This window comes from Cucurbita maxima, unplaced genomic scaffold (assembly GCF_002738345.1).
Source record: "Cucurbita maxima cultivar Rimu unplaced genomic scaffold, Cmax_1.0 Cma_Scf00010, whole genome shotgun sequence".
In the NCBI taxonomy this organism is placed as follows: Eukaryota; Viridiplantae; Streptophyta; class Magnoliopsida; order Cucurbitales; family Cucurbitaceae; genus Cucurbita; species Cucurbita maxima.
Window position 1 is genome coordinate 2,562,643 of NW_019272026.1, and position 20,594 is coordinate 2,583,236.

Genomic DNA, 20,594 nt, shown 5'->3' on the forward strand with positions numbered 1-20,594 from the left:
TATAGTCACGCATGCTCAACGGGGTGAAAACATCCATCAAGCACCTAGAGCGCAGATACACAATTTTTCATCCACCATTTCAACATAATTATGTACAAGTAGTAGGAAAACAGTCCATCTGAACACGCATGAAAAAATTCAGTTATGCCAACAACTAGTTAGACTAATCTCATATTTATCCAATCGTCCTAGGTTTATATCATATCGAATCTATCAACCCAGGGTTTAGTCATACTAGCATGCATACATATCTAGATGATCCCTACAATACTTCCTAGAATCCATGTGGTTACTTACTTGGATGACACATGCCTTCCCGAGCTAGCTTTTTCGCGTGTTAGAAGCTACTAAAATTTATGAAATTTCTCTGGTAGGACCTAATTCAAGAAAAGAAAAATTAGGGTTAGTATTGAAATTGAAACAAAAAACTGACAAACGGAGGTCGAATGAAGCAAAAAGGAGTCACTCACGTACCGTTATGTGTCCACACACACAAGGAGGCTTCTCACAGGTGAATAAGCCACGCGCATAAGGTAGGTAAACTCGCGCTAGCCTTGAGACATGTGGTGGCCACTGGTTGGTGAAAATGACCTCGGCTATTCAAATTCGAAGGATATAAGAGTGTTTGATACATAAAAGATAAAATTGAAACTCTTAAAAGATCAAAGATGCGAAAGGGGCGTGGAGGCTCCTAGACACCTATCGTCTGCTAATGGCATACGTAATACCTTAATTTCTTTCGAAGTTGTTGTGGTGATCGTCTAGATCTCTAGGGTTGTTTGATGGTCTTCACAAAGGTTTACATCTTCAGTTAACGTGATTTTGACCTTCAAGTCTGGTTTGGTCAGGAGCAAGGGGTCTCACCCTTTATTCGTCACTCACGAATCCATATTGCTCTTCCTCTAAAGGTGTTCATCCTAAGTCATAGACTAGCCAAACAATTCCACACACCCTAGTCTAAGGTTGTTCTTACCCTTTTTTTTTTTTTTTTTTTGAAGTATTTTCTTCCTAGGTCCATGGAAGCATCCCAATCACTTTCTCCTTCTCTACAACAATTGGAGCTTCATCTTTAAGGCTTTAATAAATCCCGAAATCTCAAAATTAAAAACACACAATATATTCATACCTGTTGAACTCGAGTGTTACACAAAGTTGCGGTCCCACTAAATAATATTGAATTTTCACAAAGTATGCATCAAAGCTTTAACTTCATTGTGTGTAGCTTATTTTTTTGTGGAGTCTTGGTAGAATCTTCAAAAGGAGAACAGAGAAATGAAGGGTGATATGTCAAATTGATTGGAAGAACGTGAGTTGTTTCGATAGGATAGAGACCTAAGATGATAGAAAAAATAAATGCGTCCATGTCTTATCTTGTTTTGTACTTGGAAAGATTCTCTTTCTTTTGTCATGGCTCTATCTATTCATCTTTCTTTGATCATGACCTTTTCTTTGACCAAAATCCTTGGCAATGGATCCAATGCTCATATTTGATTGTAGCCTGTTCTTGTACTTCATCCAAATTTATGATCATTTATACCATAAACCTTAGTAAACAATGATTTACGATAGAAAATTTTGATTACATTCGACTAAATTGTATCAAATTTGGAAGTACAAAAACAAATATGAGCAAATAGTCAAGTCAATGGCGTACATAATTAGTTATATATAATAGAAGTTATACATAGGATGTGATTAGTTTGAAGGGGACTTCTCTCATAAATTGAACCATTCACTGACATTTCAACGTAGAAAGACCACACAAAAATAAAGATAATTTAGAGATCACAACACATATGAACATAAAATCCAAGAGGTTTCTATCCTTAGGACCCATAGAGCTGAATGAATATAGAAGTGAAACAAAATATAGAAGTGAAGAAGGAAGAATCAAAGAAGCATGGAAGCCTCGTTTGCATCCTATTGTTGTTTGTGTTTCATCCTCTTCCTTTCCCTCTTTCCCATCCAATCTGTCAGCCAATACCCATATTTAGGCACTGCAAACCAGACATCCGGGTGCTCAATCAACGATACCAATTCAACACCAAATGGATATTATTCATGTGATGTTCCTTATTCCTCATGTTCTTCCTATTTGATTGCAAAATCCAAGTCTCACAATCAAGACTTGGGTTTCTACGATAAATCAATCGGAAACACTAATTTGTTGATGAAGGCAGTTGGCTGTAGCTGTGGTGAGGATCATTTGTATAGGAATATCACGGAATATAATACCACGAGTGGTGATAGTTTTGAAACAATAGCCAATCATGTTTTTGATGGCTTCACAAGCTGTTCTATTGGTATTAATGCTTCCTCAACCGAAGGAATTAGTGTTGAAGTTTGGTTGCGATGCGCTTGTCCTACCCAGGATCAGAAGAATCTTGGGATTCAGTCATTGGCTGTGTATATGGTACAACCAAATGAGAGCATTTCATCAATAGCGAGGGATTTGTTGGTGGAGCAAGACAGCATTTTGGAAGCAAACATGCTTTCCAATACAACCCAACTCTACCCATTTACGCCTCTTTTGGTTCCGTTGAACACATCTGAGACTTTTAAAATCGACCCATCTAACTCAGACGCCTGTGTATCTCAGCATTTGGATCTTGTTGTTATTGTTGCTAGCATCATCTCCATTGCATTCGGTCCGTCTCTTTCTCTTGCCTTGTTTACAATTTTTGTATGATTATTACTATTTTATTTTTTATCATCTTTTATCATCCATCAAATATTCCTTGTCCAAATCGTCTTTGGAGTGCTAGCCCTCCACAATATTATAATATTGTCCATGTGGGACTACTCCCTGGCTCGAACGAAAGTTTGTTTGACACTTGAGAATTTTATTGACATGACTAAACTAAGAACATGACTCATGTTAGGAACAACGACCCTCCACAATGGTATGATATTGCTCTTATGCCTTTCCTTTTGGTTTCCCCAAAAGGCCTCGATGGAGATGGATTCCCTTACTTATAAAACTACGATCTTCTAGTTAAAGATGGTCATACTAACCATTTCTTTTAGGGTTGAAATGGCTAACTTTACAATATATTTAGGATGTCCATTTCTTTAGGAAGGTGAGGACCACTCAATTATTTAGTGGGTTGTTAAATGTGAGTTTGCTAACTTTATCTTTGCAAGGCTATAAAAGCCAACCAAGTTGTGCAATTGATTTCAGAGATTCATTTTGAGTTAGTTTGTGTGTGTTCACAACATTTGGTACTGCAATTTTGTTTTTTTGAAGAGTGAGCTCAAAGAGATTTAAAATATAGTAGTTGAAACCAATATCGTTCAATTGTCAATTCCTAAGTTTGATGGCCATTATGATCATTGGTCTATACTTACGGAAAAGGAGCCGATGGAATATTGGTCTTTGATGGAGATCGAAAGTCCTACCGCAGCAGAAGGAGTGGAGATTACCGAAGCACAATAAAGACAATTGCATACCAGAAGCTGAAAGACTTGAAGGTTAAAATTATTTGTTCAAAGTCATTGATCGAGCTATTTGAAAACGATCCTTAATAGAGATACTGTCAAACAAATTTGGGACTCTATGAAGCAAAAGTACCAGGGTTCACAAGAGTCAAAAGAGCACAACTCGAAGCTCTTAGAAAAGAGTTTGAAGTCTTACAAATGAAGGAGGGTGAGAGTGTTGGTGCATATTTTGCTTGAACTCTCACCATTACAAACAAGATGAAAATTTATGGCGAAAATATGAAACAAGCGGTGAATATTGAAAAAATCTTGAAATCAATGACCTCAAGATTTGACTATGATATATATTCAATTGAAGAGTCGAATAACTTAAACACTTTAACCATCAATGAATTACAAAGCAGCTTGTTGGTACATGAGCAAAGACTGAATGGACGTGTAGGTAATGAACAAGCATTAAAGGTGACATATGATACTAGATTCGGTGGAAGAGGAGGTGATCGAGCTCGTGAAGCTTTTCGAGGTAGAGGTAGAGAAAGAGGAAGAGGAAGAGGAAGAGGTAGACATTCATTCAACAAAACTACAGTTCAGTGTTATAAGTGTCATCAATTAGGACACTCAAGATATGAGTGAGGTGTTATAAGTGTCATCAATTAGGACACTCTAGATATGAGTGTCCTTAGTGGGAGAAGGGAGCAAATTATGCTGAGCTCAATCAATCAAGAAGGGAAGATGTTTGGTTCCTTGATTCGGGATGTACTAATCATATGTGTGCAAATAAGAAATGGTTCTCAGATCTTGATGAGGAATTTCGACAATATGTGAAGCTTGGAAATAATTTCAAGATGGCAGTGCTAGGGAAAGGTGACATTAGGTTGCAAGTTGCTAGAGTCACTCAGGTAATCACTAATGTTTTCTATATACCTGAGTTGAAAAACAACCTTTTAAGTCTTGGAAAATTGCAAGAAAGAAGTGTATCTATCTTGATACAACATGGAGAATGCAAAATTTATCATCCCAAGAAGGGCTTCCTTGCCAAAATCGGCTCCCTAGCCCACTGTGGTGACTCTTACGGCAGACGTGGCTTTCTCTCCGTCCATTGGAACTTCACCACCTGCTATAGCGCCGACTACTTCTCCACCGGCTCTGCCTACTGCTCCTTCGAAGTCACCAACGCAAACTCTAATTACAAAATATGCTCAAGATATTCTTACTCGTGCTCATTTCTCGATAGCAAATCAATCCACAAGGCTCATAACTCATTCCGTCTCCGCCCCTCTCTTCATTTCTTCGTCTAAAATACACCCAAAGTCCGCATTCTCAATTTCTGCCCTCTTCTTCCTCTCTTCTTTATAGCCACCATTGAACCTTCTCTCTTTGTCTCTTGCCATTTTCTCATAATAGGGTCACAATTCTGAGCCTCTACCTTGCCTCTCTATAGTCCACACCCTATGGTTGTTTCTCAACACCCGATTGCCGATAGTAATAAGAGGACACAAGATATTTACCTATAATAAAAGGGAAGTAACCTAAATATTTGTCTCTCATAAAAAGTCAAATATAATATCTATAATAAACCACCATAAAAGGATAAATATGATACAAGATATTTGACTATAGTAAACGGTCAAATATGAACCTAATAGGGTGTTGTCATCTTGGAAGATCTTCATCACTAAGAGCCATAGAGCAAAATGAATTGGATGTTGAACAACGTTGAGCTTGAGCCTTCCTCAATCCCTCTAGTTGTAAATACACTTGTTTCATTGTAGGCCTCTCTTTCCCATTTGCTCTTAAACATTTGGCCGTGAGGTTTGCCACCAAGTTAACACCCTCCATCGTTTCTTCATCTTTGGCTATTGCACTATCCACAATTCCAACAACCTCCTTACCATTTTCCAATGCAATGAAGTCCTCTAATAGATTTCGTTCCTCATTTCTTGCAAATATGGTAGGATGTTTCCCCGTTAAAAGCTCTACCATTACGACTCCAAAACTATATACATCACTCTTTTCAGTATACTGACTTGATCTAAAGTACTCAGGATCAATGTATCCAAGAGTTCCATGCACTCTCGTAGTCAAATGAGATTGATCACATGAAACAAATCTGGAAGTCCCAAAATCAGAAACCTTTGCACTATAATTATTATCCAAAAGAATGTTAAGAGACTTGATATCTCTATGAAAGATGGGAGTTGAAGCTGCAGAATGCATGTAAGAGATAGCTCCAGCGGTGGATCTCGAAAGCTGCAGAATGCATGTAAGAGTTGAAGCTGCAGAATGCATGCAAAACCTTCCCCTAGCCCATTTTAAAGCCGTAAGGGGAAGCTCGAAAGGTAGAATACAATATCGGTTAGCGGTGGATCTGAGTTATTACAGGATCAAATTCTTAACGAGTAATTTTTATCCATTTATTATTATTTTTAAATAGTTAATTTAAAATTTTTATTTTTCAATAATTTTTATTAAAAATTGTAAAGAAAATACTAATACATCAATACTAAAAATTAAATATTACCATTAAAATTTCAAAACTAACTATTTTTCATTTAGTTTTGTAATTTTTTTTAATATTATTGAAAATATATTTATATCAGATGAAACAGGACAGAAAATTGGGTTGGAATGAGGACGGGGAATATAATCTCGTTCCCAGCCTCATTTATCTAAATGAGATAAAATGTTCCTCACTTTCTCCCCTATTCCTCATCTAAGTGGGGAATCTCCTCGTTCGAGGTGGATAAAATAAAAATCTCTACTCACGATAGGAGGAAAAACTACATATCAAAGCCACAATTTATAATCAAGAATGGGTTATAATGGGTTCTCTGAAGTCACAAACTAAGGCATACAACAACTAATATCTCGAGATAATAAATTTTGGTAAGAAATGCGTAAAGACAAGGACATACAATACGAGTAGCTAGAGTTGTTTGTCGAACATGTCGTAAAATCAAGTCAATACAGTTTTCGCGTTCATGCTATTTTATGCTCTTAAACAATATGTAACCAATTAATTTAAAGATCTTTTGACATGTTGTTTGGAATCCAAATTTTTATACTCATGCATCTAAATTTATGGTGAACAATGAAAGTAAATTGTAAGCTGGTGGAGTCATAAATATGTTCTATATTATAAATAGCTGCAAGGGAAGATTTGTAATTTGTATATCAATTTCTTTACCTTTGATATCAACTGAGACAAGAATTATGGGATTTTTGGGTATCATCACCTTCTTCCCTCCACTTCTTGTTCTTATGATTATGATCCGTGTGAAGAATCGTGTTGTTGGCGAAGAACTTACGTTTGATGAGAACTACTTTATCACCTATAGCCAAGATCATTTTGTACGGTTACAGGGTGGATCAGAAGTTCAACTCTCTCTTGATCAGGCTTCAGGTCTCTATTGAAAGAAAATCTCTCGTTTTTCTTATAATTTATTTTAATCTCTCACGAAATATGTCAATAATGGATAATAGGGAACACGATTTTGTTGGATATTGACAAGAAAACATGTCAAGCAATTCAGTTTTAAAAGTTTCGATTAGGTTAACTTTGATTTTAAAAATTCAAAATGCATTAGAATGGTATGGTTAATTCTTTGAAAATCAATTTTACTACTTGTGCACGTATAATGATGCTCGAGTATATAAGTGATACATGAGTTAACCTAGATCTATCCTATAGATATGAAATTACAGTTAAAATATACTTTAAAATTTGATCGTTACTACGACCAGAAATAACTTTTTCTATAATATGCTATAAGAGAATAATGTGTGTAATTTTGATTGAACAAAATAAAGGAACTTGTTTCAAGTCGAAGCTCGAGTACGGTTCAGGATATTTTCCGATGAAATTAAAGCTTCCATCAAGAGCCTCTCCGGGAGTAGTCACAACTTTTTATGTAAGATCTTAGTTTTTTTTAGTCCATTCATTCTCTTTTTAATCTATGAACGTGTTTCGAAAGAGTTCATTTTGTGTCGTATTTTTCGAGATAATGTTATTAGTAGGGACCCAAAGGGACCTGCCTCAAACGGGGTGGAAAATAAGGGAGTTGATAGAGATTTCTTCCCGTAAGCAAAACGGGGTCAGGGATGGAGATTATATTCCTCGTCCTCATCTCGGCCTGTCTCACTTTCTATATATAAATATATCTATATCTATATGCATCAAAACTAAGGCACACAACTATATTATAAATTCAAAAGCTTCCCTTGTCTTCGTCCCGACTTTGAACATCTCGAGTTATCATGCATATTGAAATAATTATGATACGATGAAATACAGCTACATTCAAATCTAGACAACGATACAGGAGCTCACGATGAGCTTGATTTCGAGTTCTTGGGCACGGAAGGACCCGAACATATCCTACAAACTAACATTTTTGCCAACGACACTGGAGGAAGAGAGCAAAGACTTCGTTTATGGTTCGATCCAACCTTAACTTTTCATAGCTATTCAATCCTTTGGAACTCCCATCAAATTGTGTAAGTTCCCTCAAAACCCATCAACTATGAACACAAATTTAACAAAACCAATCATTTATTATACAAAAACCCTCCAACTATCGAGTATTTATGATGAAAATTTCAGGTTCTTTGTAGATGAAATCCCCATAAGAGTGTTTAAAAACCACACATCCATTGGGGGCAGATACCCATCGCAAGCAATGGTTGTGATGGGAAGCATTTGGAATGGCGAAGCGTGGGCATCAGGAGGCAAGAAAGTGGATTGGTCTCAGGCACCTTTTCAAGCAAATTATAAAGGCTTTGTCATTCTTGGCTGCCCATTTGGAAACCGCTGTGATTCGGAGGCCTTGGAATGGAACAGTGGTCGACAATGGCAGCTAAATCCTAGACAACAAGAACTGTACGAGGATGTGAAGAGAACATATGTGTACTATGATTATTGTTCTAATCCGACAGGACGTGAGCTGTATAAAGAGTGCCAGTTTGAATGATATAAGCTGGAAGAATGAAACTACTATGTAGTTTATAAGATAAAAATCATGGAAGAACGTTGTTTGATTTGTGTTTTGATGTTTGCGGGGTTATGATCACTAATATATGTTTGAATTCGGTCGGTTTGTGAGTTTTTCTAGTTCAAGATGAACGTTCTGGTGAGTTACGTATGTTTTCATCTTTGGACGGATCGACGTATTCTTTTCAAATGTTTCTACAAAAAAACACGAACCCTTTTATCGGCTTTGGTCGTACAATGAGGATAACAACTTACAAGCGGATAATAGGCTGAATTTGGCACGTTTTCTCGCTCGTTTCAACTTGTGGATAAGGATTGGATGATTTTATATAGGAGAAAATTTTAAGGATTATCTAAGATATTGAAGGTATGGCAGACGATACAGTGGAGGATTTGAACGACTGAACTTGGATTAAGAAAAACCAACTTGGATTACCAAACCCGACTCCTGAGACTCTGCGCTCAACGAACTTCAAAGAGGGGTCGAGTAACATCAAGCTTCTAAGGCTGAAAAGTGGCATCAATGCCTGCAACGGATCCTAAAAGCAAGAGAGTAAAGATCGAGACAGACAACCATCCTCGAGCGAGAATCAGGAGAAGAGTGGACAACTCTTTCCCAATGGCAGCAATCCAAAGTCGAGTTCTAAGAGTCCAAAGAGGAGAAGAGAGGGATGGAGCTATTCGAAAAAGTTGTAGTACAGAGAAGGGAGGCTTTGAAGAGGAGCGGTATCCGCTAATAGCAAGCCTATTCACTCAACCCTCTTTAAAGAGCTTTCCTTTTTTCATTTCCTTGAACGGTAGCCGTCCTAGAGACCGTCTTAGTGAATAGTGTGGATGTTCCTTATGCAGGGACAGCAGAAGTTCAATCCCTAAACTCCGCTAAATGTATCTATTTGGTCCTCAAACTTTTAAATACGTCTAATAGAGTCTAATAGATATCTAAACGTTCGAAAAAAGCAAGAGACAGAACAATAAACAGAAATAAACAGAGCCCAAATTGCAATAAATTCACAGGAGTGATAATTACACGGCCCAACCAAAAAAGATAGCAGCAGAAGCAGCAGTAGCATGATACAAAGCAAGCCCCTCTCATATCTCACACATTTACTCTTCTTCTACATGCAATGAGCTTCAGAAACAGAATCCCAACAAATGTACAACACTGCATATACCCTCTTCTATACCTTCACCAATTTATTTACTATGCCGAATAAACAAGAAAAAAAAAGCAAGAAAAACAACACGGCCAATGAACGAGCCAAACGACCAACCTAAACTCTTATCCAAAACGACGATTAGGGAAGATATGAATATGTCTTCACCCATGATAAGTTTGTTTCCAGATAGACCTGGCCTAAATTCTTTACTAAAAGAAAGTACTGAAGGAAAATAATTGCTATGCTTTCTTACCAAGATGAAACGATGACTAGAAGCGCTCGAGTAAACGGTTAGTTGCATTTTCCAAATACTGCAAGGACTTTCTTTCCGTATGGACTCGTCCTGAGTACGGGAATATGTGGCCTTATCGCTTCGACCAATTTAGTATGAAGATTACCCTGCATGGCAGACAAACAAACATTCATCTAATTACATTAGAGATCAGTTTTCCAAAAGCCTTCCTTTGCATTAGAAAAGTGCGAAAACAGTTGGACGATATAATATAAGAGAAATTTTGACATTTTACATTCGAGTTTCCGTAGCACCCAAGCATTAGGATCTTTGACTAGAAAGGTTGTTCAGGGTCAATGAGTCAGTCAGTCAAACAAAGCGTATCTTCTAAGAAAATTTTGCTAGTGTGATTCGAAAATGGGGCGAAGCAAAGAGTAATCCTTCCATGGTCCCCAACCATTTTAAGTTAAACGACACATGGGGTTAGGAGAATTGAATCTCTAACCTCTTCCCTGAAGGTATATGCTTGAACCAGTTGAACTATGCTAACCTACTCAGCAAAATTCCCTAAATTATAGTTGTCATGACGTTGAAACGTGGAATACATAGTTTTTATTTCATTAAGATGACTTTTATAGTAACGTTTCCAAATTTGAAAAGTTACGAGCACCGTTTGACAATAGAAGGCATCACACATTCTTCATATATGAACACAATTAACAAAAAGAAAAGGGAAATCTTGGCCCTAACCTCTGTATTACCCAATGCCGTTTGAATTACATAATTGCCATATGGGTCCTGCATGATTTTACCAAATTGTGGATCATTGATCAACTCATGCATAATCTTAGGAAGTTGTCCTCCATATGCAAATAGAAGGCATTTTTCGACGACGTTGCTACTATATTTCTGCATGGACAAGTCACCATAATTACCCTCTAGCTGTTTGTGTATAGCTTCCATAGCCCATCGCTGATTAAGCTTGAGGATGAATTGCACAACATAGTTCCTGCATATAATTTAATTTAGTCAGTTCATGTTCATAGTTCCAAATCAACTCCAACATTCATACTGAAGTTGAATATGAGTCAGAAAACAAAGCTAACATGATACTATGGCTACAAAGAGAATAATTCTTAATATTCATACTTATTTTAGATCAATCCAAAACTTTTTCTTGATCTGTTTCCAAATAAAATAAAAGACACACTACTTTGATCCTCCTAGTTTCAGTTTCGGTTCACTTAGCCTCTATACTTGCAAAATGTTCATTCTTATCTCATCCATGTACGTTTGATTTTGGTTAATTGTGGTCCTTGTACTTTCACGTGTTCATTTTAGTCCCTATAATTATAAAAAATGGTCATTTTCATCCTTATTTAGAAACTTTGAACATAAATTGTGTATACAATAGAGACCTTTTAATACAAATTTACGGCTACGTTTTACAAAATATAGTGAACGAAGTGTCATGCTAAAATTTCAGTCGAAAAAACTGAAATAAATATGATGGCACCAAAATGATCACTATTTAAGCGTTCTGAAAGTATAGAGACCATAATGAACCAAAATTGAAAGTACGGGACCAAAGTAGTACTTAAACCAAAAGAACACAAGATAGAGAGAGAAAAAGGAAAGGGAGAGAGCATAGAATTACCCATATTGATCTTGGGAAATAATCAGCGCATTTTGAGTGATCTCGCTTATTAAATTATCTCGTTCTAAGCTATTGGAACAACTGAGGCATTTTTGAAGTACACAACAACCGTGGCGATCAGTTGCAAGATCAACACAACTATTTCTTGCAGCATCAAATAGTAACTGCAGCGAAAGCAGTAACGGATGAGAACACGAGCAACAACATTAACATTGAAATCAACAAAAAGAAAAGAAAGAAAGAAAGAAATTCCCGTCCCGCATGCGATCGTTCTTATTACTACAAATTTTCTAGAACAGATTGTAGTTCAGATCATAAATTAGGTTCTAACCCACCACAGTTCAAAGAGCTATCAAAGACCACTTACTTGAAGACTATGCTTTTTCTTGAGTGGGAAAAAACCGAAGGGACAATTTGAATGAAAATAGCAAAAATCTCAAGAAAGATGCAAATAAAAACGATTACTTCGATGCATCACGCATGGAATTTATTTTATAGTTTCCTATGATCAAACAGATACTGATGGCCTCCGTGTTGTTCTAAACGACAAAACTACAGATGAAAAGGTGAGTATCTTCACACTTGAAACAGATAAATTTAAAGAAACAGATCCGGGAAATATAATCCTCACCTCGCGGCAACTAGGCATTAAATAATCAAGGCAATGTTGTGCCACATGGTTGCCGTTTATGTTCTTCATCAGAGTAACTATACCAGGCTTTAAAGCCGAGATAATCATGTCGACTTGCTCTTGTGTTTTAAGAGTCTCAATAACCTTCTGAATAGCACGAGTCCTGTGGTAAAGATAGAAGAATTTAGGATATACAATAACATCCAGATTTGACTCGTGAGGTATCGAAAAGGACAGGAAAAGAGCGTACCCATGCATGTCACATGAAATTAAAACAAGTTCGCCGTGGTTCTGTGTAATTCTATGTAGAATCTGCATCCGTTGATTTTCGTTACAAACTTCAAGCAGCTTCTGTACTAGATAATTTCCAAATGCATCTACCATGAGGTCAACAACATGATCGATGATTTCGTTGAAAATCTTCTCGATATCTTCATCTGTACCCTCCACAAATTTTCGTTGCAAGAAACGACAACCATGTTGGTCTTTAGCCATGAGAAATATTCTACCCCTGACTTCATCAACAGAGTTAAATCTTTCAGGAAACAACTTAAGATTTGCTGATTTCGAGTACATGGCAGATGAGTGATCACGATAAATGCATTCAGTCAAATTGTTGCGTCGAACACAGCTATTTGAACGAATAATTCTACTTTGGTTGACAAGATTGGCTGATTTATCAGCACCAATAGACATAAACCTCATAGAATCAACTGTGTTCAATCTAGGACTCCTTGCAAGGATCTTTCTAGGAAAGGAAAATTTCTCCATACCTTGAATTGTGTCCATATAGTGTGATGGAAATACAGGACTAAACTGATTTGAACCCCTCTGAAACGCATACGTCTTCCAAGATGGTTCATAATTAGATTGTTCGAGATGGTGAGCTATTGGAACCTCGTAATATGGCTGCTTACGATTCTGACATGAAATCCTACTTGCAATGTTCTCATGTGATTGAATTTGATGCTTATGAAGATGCTGCAGGTATGGGTACTGTTCATGCATCCTATACAACTTATCCTCCTCGGTGTAATTCCAACCAATTTGACAATGATTTATCTGTTGCGGATGTATGTAACGAACCGGAGGCCGCCCATCATGGAAAATTTGCTGCATTTGAGGCGTGATAGGGAACTGCAAATTTGGAGAAGACACATTAGCCATCTCGTGGGTTAACGGCATCGCAGGGGAGGACATCTCGAAATACTGTAGCTGACCAACCTGCCACTTATTGTACTGTTCAGGTATATGTCTGGAAGGAGAGTTTTGATGGCTAAATTTTGTCATATGAGGGTTATGAACACCATTACTCAAGTGATTAGAAGAACCCCAAGAAGCTAACACTGATGGATCCATAATGTGTAATTGTTTATTCAAATTCTCTGAGTAATGATCCTCCAACAGAACGGCATGACCCTGCTGCAACGACTTCCAAGCACGCCCCTTCACCTCATCGCCAAAGTTCAACTTTTCAAACGCAAGCGTCAAGGACGAGTCCCCTGGCATGGAATTTTGCCTAGATAATTGCTGGAATTTACTCATAGAGATATTTCCATCCATCAAATTCCCATTGCCATCGAAATTTCGAACCGAAGGCCCTTCATAGGAGCTCACCGGTACCGAAAACAAGCCTTGTTCTTCATTATGTGCATTACCAGATGCAACATTTGGAAACTCATCACCAATAAGCCTCGCTAGATCAGCAAATTCCAGTTCATTACCCATCTCCTCCATTGTTATATCTCACAAGCAAACCCCTCACCTAAAGAACAAATGATACAGTACCACAAACGTTCCTACTTCAGCTTATAAAGCAGCAAAAGGTACACAGTTCTTCAGTTTCAACGATCAGTTCATAATTCAAACAAATTCCCAATCTACATTGCAAAGAAAAGCAATCAAATCACTGTAATCCCACAACCCAGATAAGAACAACAAATTTAGAACAAAACCCAATAATCAGAATCCAATCAAAAATCACCAAACCCATAAAAATTATCACGATCGCTCACTAATAGAGTGTACCCTTCTTCATTACAATGAAAAAACAACATTCAGATAGATCAAAAACCCAAAAGTCATCTAGGAACACACACACAAATAGACAAAGAAAACTCCCAAAAACATGCTCGATCGTCAAAATCAAAAACAGGGTCATAAACTCACAGAACTCGATCAAACAAAATCAGAATCGCAAGAGCTCCAAGAACACAAAAAATGCAAAAGGATCAATCAAGACTAACCCAGTAAACGATGAGCAAAAGCAAAGGAGGAGACGAAAAGGGCGAAAGGGAGGAATGTGGAGGAAAAAGGAAAAGTTTTTTATGAAAGAAGTTGGAAATGAAAATGTGGGTTTTCCATGAATGATCGAATGGAATAGAAGAGGGATCGAAAGGGAAGGCAAAGCGGTGTAGGCGAAGAAGAAGAGAGAGAGGCGGCGTGAAGAAGAAGAGAAGGATTAAAGGAGGAGAAATTATAGGAAAAATAAAGAGAGATTTGGAAAATATCAATCAAAAGGAGATAGTAATCAAGTAACCTGCATGGATTTGGAGTGTTACGTTTTCCATTGTTTCTTCCCCCCCTTTTCTTTTTTCACTCTGTGTGTGAGGCTACACTGATGGGTTTTGTTTGTTTTGGGGGAATTGTTGGAGATATCAAAATCAAAACAAATTCTTTATTATTATTTCTTTTTTTTTTTTTTGTTTAACTTCTCTCTCTCTCTCTCTCTCTCCCTTTCCTTAAAATAATGTCTTTTTCAAATATTTTATATGAACAAAGATTTCATATTATTCTAATGTTTGACCAAACTTTATAACAATATATATTTATACTTTTTTGTTTTATAATATAGTTTGTTTGAATGTCCATTTTGCAATTTTTTTTTTTTTTTTTTGTAATGTCTACGAGATTGCTACAATTTTTTTGTTTTCAAATTGAGAATTTGCGATATTACTTGATAATAATTTGATTTATGATCTTTTTGAATGCTCGTATGGAAGTTTGTTGATGAAATTGGAGTTATTTTGTTGTCTTGATGCTTTAAATGGTGAGTAAATTTCTAGTTAAGTCAGTATATCTGTTATTTTATGGCAAAATATTTAAAGATGTACACAACCAATGATAAGGAGAGATTGTATTCCGTCTTATTCCACTTTTTATATATATATTTTTACTTTAAATTATTATTATTATATTTGCTATGTTTTCATTGATGGGAGAATCAAATGAAATTTGGTGTGGTGAAGGAAGAATCGTCCTATTTTTCAAGTGTTGACAGATCCAGTGGGTACGAATGACGGTGTCAGGGGTTCAAATCCCTCCTTGCCCACAACAGACCAAAACGGGACTTTTCCCTCTAGGGGTAGGAAAATCTTGATCGGGATAGCAGACCCAAAGCTATAGAACTTGGTTGTCGATCTTTCTCCACCCCGCCCATTCATTCTTTTTAAAAATAATAGATGACGTTTAAAATGTCAAATTCTCAATTTATTAAGAAGACTCAAATGCCCAAAATATTTTATTTATTAACTTTTTAAAATGAGCAAACGAAATAATCTTTTAAATTCTTTTTTATATAAATAAATAACACATTTTTCGCATCTTTCAAAAATGATCTTTGTTTCACATTCTTCGTTTTATTATTTTTTATTCTGATTTATTTTTTGGTGAGTTATTTGTTATTTTTTTAATTCCCTTTTCCGACATGTCGTATTCCAACACTGACAAAGCTATAAAACGACGTCGCTTAGACCTCCAACTTCACCTTTCTTATTCATTATTAAAGCAAACAACAAATTAAGCCATTTATTTCTCAGACAAAGAGTGTTCATGGTTTCTAATGGCTGCAAACACACTCCATTAAAGTTACCATTTTGACCTCCAACACCATCATTACTACCTTTCATCTCCTCCTTTTTCTCTGCCCTTTATAGGAAACATAGAATTTATTTTCGTTTTCATGCATATTCGAGGAGAAGAACAAATCACGAGCTTTCTAAACAACTCTATCCAGCTAGTTAAGTAGATAATGATTGATGGTTCAATTCTCCAACTACACATTTTTATTGAACTAAAAGAAAAAAAAGCTCTCGAACAAAGACAAGTAGTAGCAGATGACTCCTCCACAGACCCGATGATTTCGATCATATTTTGCGGTCTATACATTACCCCCGAAAAGAGCCGAAGCTTACCATCGTCATCTCGGTCGCCAATACAACAGCGAATCTACAAAGGAAAATACAGACATGTTACCATTTGTTGGAACGGATTGTGATGGATGATCGTCTTCAACTCCGATTGGTTTTCTTTCGAGATATGGAGACGAACCATGTTGCACAGTTGCAGCCATGGTTAATGGCCTAAGCTCCCTTAACAAACAAAAGAAAAAAGAGAGACAAAACTAGTCATGTCCTTTTAACAAACAACAAGAAATGCAGGTTAGAAGGCAGGCAATCTTCGTCGATGATAGCGGCCACTTAGCTCGCTTTTGTTAGCACGGCGAGGACTTTCTTCCCATACATGTTCGTCCTGAGCAACGGGACGTGCGGTCTGATAGCAGCCACAAGTTTAGCATGAACAGGACTCTGTTCATAATTCAATTCAGTAGAGATTGTATAAATCAAACAGTTCAACAACCAGTGAGTACTAACTTCATAGGAGTCAAAGGGGGAGTAATACTCACTTTGAAATTCCAAGAACGAGCAAGAACAGCTTGAACTGCATAGTTTCCATATGGGTTCAGCATAATTTGACTGAATCGTTCGTCGTTTATCAACTCGTCGATAATCTTAAAGAGATAATCTTCTCCAGTGTAAGCACATTTTTCAACAACATTACTGCTATATTTCTGGATAGACAAGTCTGCAAAATGGCCCTCTAGTCGTTTGAAGATACCAGGCGTCACCCAAGGAATGCTCGTAGGACAGCGCCCAAGCTCAAGGGAGAATTGCACGACATAGTTCCTGCATCATTGCAACGTAAAGTCGAGCACTTATCGACAATGTAGAGTGCAGAGAACAAAAATAAATTACCCGTACTGATCTTGGGAAAGGACCAAAGCATTACGTACGACCTCGCTTAACAAACGGTCTCGGTATCGAGCATCAGAAACAGAAAGGCACTTTTGAAGCACGCAACAACCGTGGCGATCAGTTGCAACCTCGACACAAGATTTTATTGCAGCATCAAAAAGAAACTGCAGAAGAATCCATTTTATTGCAAGATGACAAGCTAAATTGAGAGCAAAGTTTCAAGAAACAAATCTTACACCAATATAATCAGGCATCAAATACTGCAGGCAATGCTGTGCTACATGGTTACCATTAACATTCTTCATGAGTATCACTATACCAGTCTTCAATAAAGAGACAACCATGGAAAACTGCTCTTGCGTTTTGAGAGTCTCGATGAGCTTCTGAACGGCACGAGTCCTGTAGTTTGGAAACATGAATATTAAAGAAGAGAACTCGATCAAAGACAGACAGAGATAGAGCATACCCATGCATATTACACGAGATTCGAATCAGTTCACCGGGTCGGTTAATCTTATAAAGAATTTGAAGGCGTTGATCCTCGTCACAAACTCCAAGGAGTTTCTGTATCAAATAGTTTCCAAAAGGGTCTATCATGAGCTCAGAAACATGATGAATGATCTCACCGAAAATCATCTCGATATCTTCTTTAGTACCGTCAGTGAACATCCGTTGTAAGAAGCGACAACCATGTTGATCTTTAGCCATGAGATATATTTTACCTGTGGCTTCGTCAAGAGAGTTACATTTTGAAGGCAGTATCTCTATCGGATGATTTTCGTAACTCGATAACGTAGAAGATGCCCTTAAGTTGTCATGACAGATGCAATCTTTGGTTGTTGAAGGTAAACCATTCTGCCTAACAATACAACTTGGACAACCAAATCCATTTTGGCTGATATAATACTTAAGTTTCTCAGCATCAACTCCGATCGGAGCCTTCATACAATCAACTCCAATCGGTCCATGTGTCCTCATGGGGACCTTCCTAGGAGAGCTTTGATTGAAACTTTTTTCCTGGGAATCTAACGTATCTATGTTCGGTTTTGTAAATACAAGATTTGGTACGCCCGAACCTGCATAATGTGCAGACCTATTGCAGAATCCTTCATGTTTAAACTGCCCAAGATAGGGAGAAAAGGGAACCTCAATAAAACATTCCTGATTCGGACTCCGAAACCGCAACGACCCAAACGGTTTACCACAAGATTCAAATAGATTCGAATATTCCCGTTGCTGATTATGAAGATCATACAGGTATTGGTGCTGCCCTTGCATCCTGCAGCTTAGGAGCTGCTGTTCTTTGGTACAATTTGAACCTATTTCACCATGATTCATTTGTTGTGGGCGCATAAAATGAATTGGGGATAACCCACTGTGCAACATTTGTTCATGACGAGTGAATGGCATAGCAGCAGGAGTCTTCAATGGCGGAACCTGACCCGCCTCCCCATTCTTGTGGACATCAGAAACAGGTCTTGCTTCGACCGAGATCTGAGGGGGAAGACCCGGCATACGAATCTCATAATAGCCATTGTTCACACAATGTGAAGGTCTCAAAGGGGGATCACTCACCATTGATGGTTCAGTTTTGAGTGATTGTTTATTCAAATAGCTTTCAAATTGATCATCCATCAAATTGGGGTGATTCATCCAAGTCTTCCCTGTCCCCTCCCCCCCTAAACTTAGTTTCTCGACTGCAGATGTCAACGATCGGTCTCCAAATCGACCGATCAAGACCTTTCCATTCTCCAAACTCCCATTATTGTGGAGTTCATCCAAGGACAACCCATTACAAGAATCTGAAACCATTGAAGACATTCCTTTATGAACAGATTCTTCAGCATGTTCATTGTCACAAGCAACTATCAGATCCTCACTGAAAAGCTTCTCAAGTTCAAGCTTCAGTTTACTGCCCATTTTTCTATTTTGCAAGCCTTAAATGACCTATATCAGAACACTAACAAGCATTAGATGAAGAACACAAATAGAAACAAGCCATTCTAAACCTTAAATTCTACAAAAAAGTTTGGCAACACCGTTTAATCAACAATGACAGACCCATCAATCTCATCATTGAGACGATTTCCAAGTCAACAAGCCATTCTATAAACAAAACATTCAAACCCAAGAACACGATTATACAAAAAAAAAAAACAAAAACAGAATATCGATCAACAACATCATTAGATTTCCAGCTCGAGAATAAATCATCAAAAGAAAGCCTAAATCCAAGAACCCAACACAAGAAATCCCCCAAAAACATGGGTCATAAAAGATTACACAAACATAAGCAAACAAAATCCAAGAATCACACGGATTTCCAACGCCCGATGATGAAAAAGAAAATGAAAAACAGAGGATCGAGACTAACCCAGTTGATGAAATGAAAAGAAAACGACACCCACGTGAGAAAACGACGAATCAAAGGAAGAAACGACAATATACACGAAAATGAATGAAGAACAGTACGTTTGAGTGGGAAGAAGAGAATGTGGGGAATTGGGTTTATGATACAACAAAGAACAATGCAAAAGAAGAGTGGCAGAGCGCTGTAGGTAAGGTGAGAAAGAGAGGCGGCGTGAAGAAGAAGAAGAAGAAGAAGAAGAAGAAGAAGATGGAGATATAGAAATAGAAACAGAAATAGAGAGAGAGAGAGAGAGATTACAGGAAAGATCAAGAACCGAAAAATAATCAAAATCAAAATCAAAATCAAAATCAAAATCAAAAATGAAAAGGAAAAAAAAAAAAGAAAAAAGAAGAAAAAATTAGCGATTTAGTAACATGCATGGATTTGGAGTGTTACGTTTTTCATTCATTCTTCCTCTTTTTCTCACTCTTTCTGTATGCTTACTTTTTCCATTTTTTTTCTTTAATATATATTTTTGGGTTTGATTTGTTCTTTAGGCATTCAATTCACCTACTTCCAAATGCTTCTTCCAATCCTATAATATATCAATTTAATCAAATCGTATAATAATATAAATCCGTTCAACGTTTTAGAGCCTAAAAGGATCATCACGAGCTCAAATTCTTTAAACACAGCCTATATATTTTTTTATTAAGAAGTTTAAGGTTCCATTAAACTATATAATTTTAAACAAATTAATAAGAAAAATATATATTTTCTTGGAGAAATTAAAAATAAATCTATAATATTTTTATTTTAAAAAAAAAAAAAGAGAGAAAAAGTTGGGAAACGGTTAAAGAAAATGGAAAATAAAAATAAAAATAGAGAAAAGAGGGACGCGCTTTTCGCAACTATCGAAACTGATGGTTGTTTGGTTATTCCGTGTACCTTTTCTTCTGCTGTTGCTACTCACTTTTTTTTTTTTTTTTTTTTTTTTTTTTTTTTTTTTGTTTATAAATAAATAAATCATTTTTTTATTTACTTAATTATTTTTATTTCTCATATGTAATTTTTAGTCTTACAATTTTCTTTATTAAATAAATGAG

The 20,594-nt window shown here is 36.8% G+C and overlaps 5 protein-coding genes across 12 annotated transcripts; 2 read left to right on the forward strand and 3 right to left on the reverse strand.

Moving 5' to 3' along the window:
* Positions 1-1,900: 1,900 nt before the first annotated feature.
* On the forward strand, positions 1,901-2,689 carry LOC111485017 (protein LYK5-like). The gene has a single exon (XM_023131708.1). It carries the CDS (start codon positions 1,901-1,903, stop codon positions 2,687-2,689), a length of 789 nt encoding a protein of 262 aa, XP_022987476.1.
* A 2,402-nt stretch (positions 2,690-5,091) lies between these two features.
* Positions 5,092-5,727, reverse strand: LOC111485018 (wall-associated receptor kinase-like 1). The gene has a single exon (XM_023131709.1). The coding sequence runs from the start codon at positions 5,725-5,727 to the stop codon at positions 5,092-5,094; it is 636 nt and encodes a 211-aa protein (XP_022987477.1).
* A 924-nt stretch (positions 5,728-6,651) lies between these two features.
* Positions 6,652-8,408, forward strand: LOC111484959 (xyloglucan endotransglucosylase/hydrolase protein 2-like). The gene is made up of 4 exons (XM_023131629.1): positions 6,652-6,841; positions 7,249-7,349; positions 7,733-7,935; positions 8,042-8,408. Exons 1-4 carry the CDS (start codon positions 6,652-6,654, stop codon positions 8,406-8,408), a joined length of 861 nt encoding a protein of 286 aa, XP_022987397.1.
* A 992-nt stretch (positions 8,409-9,400) lies between these two features.
* On the reverse strand, positions 9,401-19,947 carry LOC111484953 (pumilio homolog 12-like). 8 transcript variants are annotated; one of them, XM_023131620.1, is made up of 7 exons: positions 14,352-14,560; positions 13,330-13,985; positions 12,356-13,242; positions 12,106-12,268; positions 11,475-11,638; positions 10,568-10,826; positions 9,401-9,984 (listed from the first exon to the last, which is right to left on the reverse strand). In XM_023131620.1, the coding sequence occupies exons 2-7, from the start codon at positions 13,840-13,842 to the stop codon at positions 9,877-9,879; spliced, it is 2,094 nt and encodes a 697-aa protein (XP_022987388.1). In that variant the 5' UTR covers positions 13,843-13,985; positions 14,352-14,560; the 3' UTR covers positions 9,401-9,876. The 8 variants fall into 8 exon arrangements, with proteins under 8 accessions (XP_022987388.1, XP_022987389.1, XP_022987382.1 ...); XM_023131621.1 differs by having other exon boundaries at positions 9,417-9,984; positions 12,356-12,620; positions 12,879-13,985; XM_023131614.1 differs by having other exon boundaries at positions 9,417-9,984; positions 12,356-13,985.
* On the reverse strand, positions 16,100-19,863 carry LOC111484955 (putative pumilio homolog 8, chloroplastic). Its single transcript, XM_023131622.1, has 6 exons — positions 19,513-19,863; positions 17,605-19,085; positions 17,375-17,537; positions 17,139-17,302; positions 16,790-17,069; positions 16,100-16,691 (listed from the first exon to the last, which is right to left on the reverse strand). Exons 2-6 carry the CDS (start codon positions 19,056-19,058, stop codon positions 16,584-16,586), a joined length of 2,169 nt encoding a protein of 722 aa, XP_022987390.1. The 5' UTR covers positions 19,059-19,085; positions 19,513-19,863; the 3' UTR covers positions 16,100-16,583.
* Positions 19,948-20,594: the final 647 nt, after the last annotated feature.